Source organism: Egretta garzetta, unplaced genomic scaffold, assembly GCF_000687185.1.
Source record: "Egretta garzetta isolate BGI_Z169 unplaced genomic scaffold, ASM68718v1 scaffold1, whole genome shotgun sequence".
Classification (NCBI taxonomy): Eukaryota; Metazoa; Chordata; class Aves; order Pelecaniformes; family Ardeidae; genus Egretta; species Egretta garzetta.
In genome coordinates, this window is record NW_009258542.1 from 1,344,278 (window position 1) to 1,353,323 (window position 9,046).

Consider the following 9,046-nt stretch of genomic DNA (forward strand, 5'->3'; position numbering starts at 1 on the left):
TGCTAACACAAATTATAAAAGCAAGAATTACAGGTATGTTAGGAATTGTCTCAGAAGTCCCAAGCCAAAGAAAAATAAAAGAAAAAAAAAAAGGCCTTTGTTTTGCAAGGTAATTTTTTTATACAAAGTTGCAATGTGATCTTTCATTTTTACACTACTGACGTGTACCGTGAAAACCCCTATATAGTCCAAAAAGTAGGTAGTATGAAAGTAAAGTATACTACAACACTGAGAATATAGACTATTAAAAAAGTAATACTTGTGCCACCTTCACAATACCCCTCGCTCCCAATCCCGCCTCGAGAACCTGCACCGCACGGCCCCATGCTTCCTTTCCGCCCCAGACAGCGCAGGTGCCGCGGGATCTGCGCAGCAGAAAGGCGCGTAACCACAGCAATGCCATCACTCCAGCTTCTGAGATCATCCCGTCGGGCCGGCAGCGTGACGCAGGCTGTACAGGACAGACCAGAGCCCAAAATCCCGCTCCCGGGATGGAGGAAATAATGCAAGCCTGTCCCCTGCTGGCTCCGGGGGCAGGGCTCATGCTACCGAAATCACGACAGAAACTATCTATATAAGGCTTTATTAGCACGTCACAGACTCGACTGCAATAGCTTTTTCAAACATTAGCCACTAATGATTCAATGGTTACAGAATTCTGCATTAATTATTAAAATTTTACACCTAGAAACAAATAGAAAGAAATGCTTCTCCTTTTTTTTTTTCCCAACAGTACTTTTATTTATTTATTTTAAAGCAGGTGATTATTTTTTTTTTTCTTCTGCTCCAGAGTCTTGATTCACTTCCTGCAGGTGTCCTGTTGCTTCTTGAGGGAAAATTCACTAACGCAGGAAGACATTTGCCAGAAAACATCTGTCGGAGAAGGATATTGAATATTGAAACTATAGTTAGATTGTTATTTTGGATAACAGAAGGATGTAGTTCACAAAGAGTGCAGGATGTCTAAAGGCTTCTGGACCACCTCGGTACACAATGACGTGACTCTAGCAAAACACTCAGTACTTTTGTGAGTGTATTTCCAGTTCTGAAGAGTTAAAATTCCTTAGGGGAAAACAGACACCAAATCAGACAATGCTCTTAGAAACACTGGCATAAAACCAGAGTGCTGCATGGAATTACACTGCGTTTGCACTGCGAGAACAGAATTTGACCGGGTCTCTAGTTGCTTTAGTTCACCCAGGGCGATTACGACTTTATTACGACTTTATTATCTTCCTGTCAAGTGCGGTGGCATGAGAGACACAGCAGCTCTCACGAGGTGCCCATTCCAGCCACGCCGGCCAGAGCTGTTCAAACCTGGGATCCAACACAAACGGCGTGCGCTTGCCCGTACACTGCTGAGATCCTGCCAAGGGTAACGTCCGTTACTAGCACACGCAATTACATGGTACACACCGAGCTTTCCATTAGATTCATTTCCACCGGTTATTATTTTCTGGTTAGCATGAATTATTCCTCTCCTCCTCCCCTCCTAATTTTCTAAAAATTATCCCTGCTCTAAAATGAAAACGATCATTCACCATGCCCTTTTCATTACGCTCTACAGAGGAAATCTAGTCTTAAGAACAGTAATACACTGAAAATTCAAGTCTTTGGTGGTGTCCCTGCTCCAAATCCAGGATTGAAGGTCTGTTTTCAGGGGAAGTGTCAAAGCTACAATATTTAGAAATTATTCTGGACACTTATCTCCATAAATCTAAGGGAGAGAGTGCTTTTTGAAAGCTCCAAAATGACAAAAAATAAACAAATAAATAACAATTTTAAAACACTCTACACCTCCATCCTCACAAGCAAGGAGTCAAGCAACATCTCTAAAATTCTAATTTCAAATTCCAAACATAGAGAAAGCCTGCGCAACAAGAAACCACGCAGTTCCTTTAATAAATGAAAAAATCGAGTTTCTGTAAAGAAGTAAAATAAAAAAAATTGTTCAGTGAGAACAAACTACAGATGATAAAGCGGATTCTTAAACGCTCGTACTACCTGACCAGACAGCTGAGGGAAATAAACCCTCTGGTGAAAAAAAAATTTGAGAGGATATTACAAATCCTGGAGGAGGTCATAAACCAGAACTTTGTTAAACAGAACTGAAACAAATAAATTGACTGAACTATTTTTACACACTATCACCAGTGGAAAACTCAAGCTGGAAAACACTGCACAATGCCCGTTTTGTGTAGCATGTTCTCATTACAGACTAGAAACGAAGCAGAATCTTACGCAATTTGCAGTTTCTAATAAAAGGAAAGTGCGTTTGGAAAAATCAAGCCTCAGTTTGAAAATCTGAACAGTTTAATGACCCCCAATTTAAAGCTGGGGTTTGTTTGGTTTGGTTTCTTTATACCACTGTCCCAGCTGCAATTGCTTCAACCCTGTCTTGGGGAAATCTAGTGTTATTATGATATTTCTAAAGGGAGCATCACGTTGCACTCACCATCTGGGAAGCAACCTATTACAGGATTTCCTTCCCCTCAGGGAGGGACAGTTAATGTAAGGCCATTATCTGCTGCAAGCAGGAAATTATGCTAGAAGGGTTCAACTACTTAAGCCTCCTTCTTTAGAGCCCCATTCAGAAGGCAGCAATGTTAAGGTTCAGCCTTAAAGCAAAAGACTTCTAGTCATTAAGGTTTTTGAAATATGTTCAGGTAGGACAGTACATTCAACTACGTGGGAGGGGTTTTCGAAGAGCGAAGGTGTGCGAGAGTTTTAATTTCTCCAGGAACTTGGCAGAAAATCCAAACAGCACGCAAAATTCAGACAAATTGTTCTTTCTGGGACATAAGCCAAAGACACTGGCACAATCTTCTGAAAACATTTGGTGACCTTTACTCGTGTTTAGGACATATCACGTGCTTCAGGCACGCTATTTATTCTGAAAGACACACCTGCCAAATGCAAAGGGGCAGAGATTTTCTTCTTACAATTAGAGTTATGCAACCTAATGAATACACAATTCCTCAAAGCAAAAACTCAGGAAGAAATGTCAAGCATTCCTCCGCTCCCCACCAAGTCAGTCAGGAGTCCGCAGAAACAGGAGCTGTGCATGGGATACCAAGAAACAACTGTTTTCTTCTGCCTTGTTCTAAAAATATTCAAGGAAATAAAAGGCTAGCCTAAAAGAGTAACTAAATAGAGTTAAAACCAAAACAGAGCAAATCCAGGAAAGCAGAAAGTTTACCTTTAGTAAATAAAAAGAACTCTGGTTCTGGGGAGAGTGGAGAAAGTATCTGGCATCTTCCTAACCTTTGCATAATTAATAAATCCTCTGAGAAACAGCAGAAAACCTAGGTGGAAGAAAAACAGTTGTCCAGTTAACACAGGTGTGGCTTCTTCAATTAATTAATATCTAATCTTTCAATTTCAGGCAATCTCAAAACCAAACTTTCCTTCGCCAATCACAAACCTTTTGACTCCAAATGAGATTCAGCCACTTTCAAAGGGGGGGGGGGGGGGGGGCATTGTTCTCTCCTTTACTCCTCCTGGATGATAAATAAGATGCTGCCACCAAGAAATGACAACAAAAGGACAGTGTTTATGTGTACTTTCAAAATATAGAAGGCATTAAGTAAGAGGAGGAATACTTGGAGGGTTACATTTCAGGTTTATGCACATATTTAAAATAGCCATGCTCACAAAAGCCCTAATTGCACTTTACAGAGCTTTAAGCATGCATTCCCTCTTCCCCACAGAACAAACACTCACCTAGTACAAGGAAGACCCACCAAAGCCAATACTGGCCATCAAAGTAACCAGGAAAATAGGTGGAGAACTAAAGGAAAAGAGAAAAAAAAATGAGAAAAAAAACCAATTTAGAGCACATGGCAGTTTCTGAACCCAATTCTATTCTCACCAATTTCAGCAGTAACCAGATGAAGTCCGCTGCATACAAGAGAGCTCGCAGAATGCTACATTTCATCAGCTGCACAGGCTGCAGGGAACAAGCTACCTCCACAAATTTTCATTTAAGGTTTTTCTACACACGCCAGATCAACTCTAACCAAAGGGAATGGGACAGATTCAAAGATTCAACACCCAACCACAAACTCTTGCAATCAGTGGAGCAGAAAGACATTACTGAGCAAATATTCCTATTTTTCCACGTCTTTGATGCTTATGAACTACAGTTGCGGTTTCTGAAAGGGAAGACCAGGTTTGCAGCAGTGCATCACGCCAATTACACTGCAAGGTTGGATAGTATAGCAAACAAAAGTAGAGCTGACAAAGAAATCCCAGACCCGTGGAACCCTCTGACAAGCTTTTCTATTAGGAAAATTACTGCCTGTTGAATGAAAGGGACCGACACTATTAGAGCACTGAAGTTCACTCTGTCAGTGTTAAATAATTTTTTTTTTGGTTTTCGTTCTATTCAAGTTTAAAAACCCAACAAAAGGTAAGCTTGTTATCAAAGTTTAAATCAAATCCACAGTTACAGTCACCTGTTTCTGTCACACTTAATCCAGCAACTAGTTCTTAACACCACTGTCAGAAGATGACCTTAAAAATCTTAACTTTCTACAGAAAAAGTTAACAGATACTATATTTACAAATTAGAATTTCTAGCCCAAAGAGATAAGGTGTGAAGTGACAGCCCTAACACTACTTCTACTTGTGCATGGCTAATGAGATTTTTTGTTTGAAATTCAAAACCTGGCCTGGGATGTCTGTGTGCCATTGCCGCAGATAACTTCTTTTCATGGGCTCCAAATAAAGCTTTTCTGGTATTTTCTCACAGTCACTCCAAAAAACAGTTTGACTTTTTTTTTTCCCCGTTTCTTCCAGCATCAGCACATCTATATCTTTTTTTCCAGAAAGGTTCCTCTTTCTCCCCCTCCAAGTTTTAAAAACACTACGTCAGCCTTACTTGCTTCCGTAGGCAGAGGTCTGGGCCCAGCAGGGGCATCCAGGCTGCCACAATACAAACCAGTTCTGATCAGTCACCCCCTTCCTCTCCCTCTGTGATCTGGTGGAGGGGAGCCCAGTGGATGTTTTTACAGCCTGGACATGCTCAGAGATAATATGGAAATAAAATAAAACAGAAAAGTGTGCTTCTTCCTGATCCCCTGCTGCTTGTGCCGCAGGCACATCACACCAGAGGGCACCAGCGGGCTTCTCCCGTCCATGTGATGAAGCGGTGGCTGCCTCTTCTTCCTCCAGCGAAAAGCAAACCTCACGCCTCCTAATCATCAACTCCCTATTTCCCACTTCTGATCAGTCATGCTCACGGTTATCCCACATTTTAGAGAATTTTTTTTTTTTTTTTCAGAGGAGCACCTAAGGAACACCACACTGGGGAGGAACGTTGCTGTGTGGACGGCAGGGTTTGCTTTATCTGGATAAATGTTTTACAAAGATGTAAACCAAACATTTCTATAAAAACTTTCTACATTGTTACTGCTCAACACACAAACACAGTGGCTCTGCCAGAAAGCGCCACACTTGGGTGTGCAATCTTTATTCTCTTTTATTACAATAATAATTCCAGCATATAAACAGGACAGAATGATGAAAAAGCGCAGTTCTCAGTAAATAAGGTGCTCAAAATCTATCTCGTTATAAAAAGCTGAATTTATAACTAGCTTCAGTATCAGTGAAATAAAAACAAGCTAGGGATACCAGTGTCTATGTACGTGTTTTTGCACTACAGAACTTACCCTGACAATAAGGATCCACTTAATAAGAGACAGACCAAACCCAGAAATGGCCCCATATCGTCCTGCAGCTGAAGTAGTCAGACAGAAAGACAGGAAAAATCCAATCCAGTTGAAGAGGAACGCCACTGAGAAAGCAGGAGAAAATCAGCAGGTCAAGCCCTCTTTATATTCCAAGGAAAACACCCGTAAAACCCTCACACACAGGTTTTTCCTGGTGCTACATAAACCTAACTGTGAAAATAACTCTAGCTATTTTGGGTCACTGCCTGGAAAAAATAAGTTCCATCATGTACTTACTGAAGAAAGTTAGCATGAAAATGCCATCATTTCCTATCCTCAGCTGGTCAGTGTCATCAAAGTCATCCCGTGTCACGAAGTCGTCATCCTGCAAATCAAAGGGAGACAAGACGTGTGTGGATTTAAGTCATTCCAGTCCATACAGCAATCCCAGTTCTGCATGTGGCTCTTCAATGAAAGGGCCAGCAAACTGTATAGCACTCAAAAAGCAGTGTACAACGGAGGGATACAAAATGCTTTGTTTACATTTAAGGAAAGCCCCCCATGGGATGGGGGGTGGAATCCTAAATCTCAAAAGGCTACAAATGCAAGCAGGAAAAATTCCTGCTTCTCATCCTGAGCTGGTGCAGGGCATGAAATATTAAGTCACCGTCAGTATTTTTTTCTTTTAAGATAGTCAAGATCCATCATGTTCTTGTTCTCACTGTAAAGAATTCCCCTACTCATAAAAAAATTAAACTTATCTCAGCAAGGAATTTGGCTTCTGTGAAGAAGTACAATGAGCAGTGGATTTGTAATGCTAGCAGGGGTTTGGAAGGAGACTGAACAAGAAAGAATGTTGAAAAAAAGAAAAAAAGAAAAAAAGAAAAAAAGAAAAAAAGAAAAAAATGAAAAAATGAAAAAATGAAAAAATGAAAAAATGAAAAAATAATGATTGTGACAGAATGGTTTTATCATCCTTCTATCAGCTACACCGACCTCTGGAAAAAGTCAACCAAGTAAGCGGCTGGAGTATCAAGGGTAGATGTGATAGACAGCTGAACAATTAATCCTAAAACTTTTTTAAAAACAAAACAAAATAAAAAAACCACCACCAGTGACAGTGCACACAGATACAGTACAGTTCCTCTGTCAGCTTGCCAAACTAATCTGGATAGCACATGCTCGCATTACTGAGATGTCTTACATCATCATAGCCGCCCAGAGGAAAATTAAAAAAAAAAAAAAAAAAAAAAAATTAGCCACAGAACCCTTGGGAGTGTGTAATATCACCACCCCAGAAAGTATTTAAAAAAAAAAAAAAAATAGTCATGACACTTGATCAGCAGGAGTTAAACGAGAAATTCTACAGAAGAAATGCGAAGGACCTACAGCCAGCCAAGCGTACTCACCCTTCCAGGAACCAAGGGAATTGTGGCTTCAGCCTTGGTTCTCTCTGCCTCATCATAACTAGGCAGTGTTGTGGCCACGTTGTAAGATGGAGGCTTAGGAAATCCTGACTCATCCTTGTAATCAAAATAAGCTGCAAAAAAAGAAGTTATATAGAAAGGTAACTTCTCAGTTCCTTAAGACACCATGTTGGGAATGAGAAGCGTTTCAGATGACTTCAGAAGACTCCAATATCCCAGGCTGCTGAAGCCTGCCCCTCCTGTCTCCATCCTTCTAGCCTCTTGCCATCCCAATCAGAAAGTGAAAAACATGGGAGCACCTTCTCTAATACAAAGCAATATACAGAGCACTACATTAGCATGCATGGCTGTACTTATTTTTAAAACAATGATGCATGCTGTGTTACTTCTGCTTATTGAAGTCAGGAGCAGTCATATTTTCAAGTCAAAGAAGGATCACTGCAAGCCTCTGGCCACTGGTGACCAATTTTTCCACAGAGACTCCAAATTTTTTTCTGGTGGAGGGGAAAGGGATTAGAACAAAAAAAAAAAAAAAAAAAAAAAAAAGAAAAAAAAAATAAAACATAGCATTTCTGAGCCCCAGCCACTAAGCCGCAGTAAGGAACCAGAACTAATAGGACATCTTTACGGTCAGCGTTCTAAGACAGGAGAGTCAATAGGCAGCTTGAGAAACACAACATTCAAACTTTATCCAAAGCTGACCGGCTGCTCGAGAGACTGGCAGTGTGCTGCATTTGATTCACAAATCTTATTTGAACAATTGACTATGAAAGTTCGGGGGGAGGTGAAGAGATTTACCTAAGCCAAAATACTCTGATATATAACCAACACAAAACAAGCTGTTTTGCTAAAAGCTACTAGTGAGGTACGTGACAGTATGATGGTTCAGAAGAAGTATAACCCTTATGACCAAGTCCTTAGCTATTGGAAAAGTGCAGAAAGAGTGAATTCTTTAATCCGTTTTAAGTAACAAGTCCTTTTTGGAAGGAGCACAGCATCATCCAAATGCCAAATAATGCGAGGGGAACCACAAATCCTCACAGCACTTTGATTTTAACTGTCTTCAATCTACCAAGAACACTGTGAAATGTAACTTGAACACCGCTTGATGGGATGACATCAGATGAATGTAGCCAAAATGCATCTTCTAAACCACAAGTAACAGCAGTCTCTCTGGATCAATTCTGATCCTTTGCAGCCTTAGTAAGGGTGCTGCAATGCCATCCGTCAATAAGGAGAATAATTAAGAAGGTAAGAAAGAACAACAAAGGAAACCTAGCTATTTCCTTTCCGTTAAATTTACCTGTATTCTCCGCAGAAATGCTGCTGTAAGGCGGAGGGGCATCGTTCACCACTGGTGCAGTCTCGCCTGGCTCCTCTTCATTCTGCAGCTGAACAGACCCATGGACAAGAGAGGTCAACAGGGTTTCTCAAGTTCTGTGAAATTACCCCCTTTTTTTTTTAATTGCACACAACAGACTGTTCTGGAAGAAGACTGTTTTACGGCACCACGGGACATTCGAGGAGCTGCTCAGCTTCCCTCCGAAGCACTCACACTTGAAATGATCAATGTGTCATCTCAGATTTAATGTGTTCTTAAATTGTATCCTCACACACCTGGACTTTGACCAAGCACAGCTTACATCTTCCCAGTACCTTTCCATTTCCCTGGCGCTTCCTCCGATCGCTCCACTCACACTGCTTCAGAGCTGCAGTTGCACCTGGCTTAGCCGAGGGAATAGCAGGAGATACCCAGCAAAAGACTCCACTGCTGCCTCTGGCTTTGCTAAGGCAGGGTTTTTTCCATGGCTAGACTACATAATGATACCTATGAGTCTGAATCTTGCCATTTCCCTTCAACCTTTCACACTGTATGACTGAAAAGGAGACAGTTTCTTTTGTGCACTGTGCTTCCCACAGGCTCTGTATAAATAACCATACGGCTTA

General features: G+C 41.0%; 1 protein-coding gene across 1 annotated transcript; it reads right to left on the reverse strand.

The window, feature by feature from the left end:
• Positions 1 to 737: 737 nt before the first annotated feature.
• On the reverse strand, positions 738 to 8,763 carry NDFIP1 (Nedd4 family interacting protein 1). The gene is made up of 8 exons (XM_035902671.1): positions 8,743 to 8,763; positions 8,403 to 8,490; positions 7,082 to 7,212; positions 5,970 to 6,057; positions 5,673 to 5,797; positions 3,724 to 3,790; positions 3,200 to 3,305; positions 738 to 873 (listed from the first exon to the last, which is right to left on the reverse strand). Exons 1-7 carry the CDS (start codon positions 8,761 to 8,763, stop codon positions 3,202 to 3,204), a joined length of 624 nt encoding a protein of 207 aa, XP_035758564.1. The 3' UTR covers positions 738 to 873; positions 3,200 to 3,201.
• Between the last annotated feature and the right edge of the window lie 283 nt (positions 8,764 to 9,046).

Coding starts and splice junctions, on each gene's coding strand:
- NDFIP1 (XM_035902671.1), bottom strand. CDS start 8,763: ATGGAAAGGTACTGGGAAGAT. Junction 8,491..8,742: donor TGGAAAGGTACTGGGAAGAT/GTAAGCTGTGCT, acceptor GGGTCTGTTCAG/CTGCAGAATGAAGAGGAGCC. Junction 3,791..5,672: donor AGTGGATCCTTATTGTCAGG/GTAAGTTCTGTA, acceptor CTTTTCCTTTAG/TTCTCCACCTATTTTCCTGG.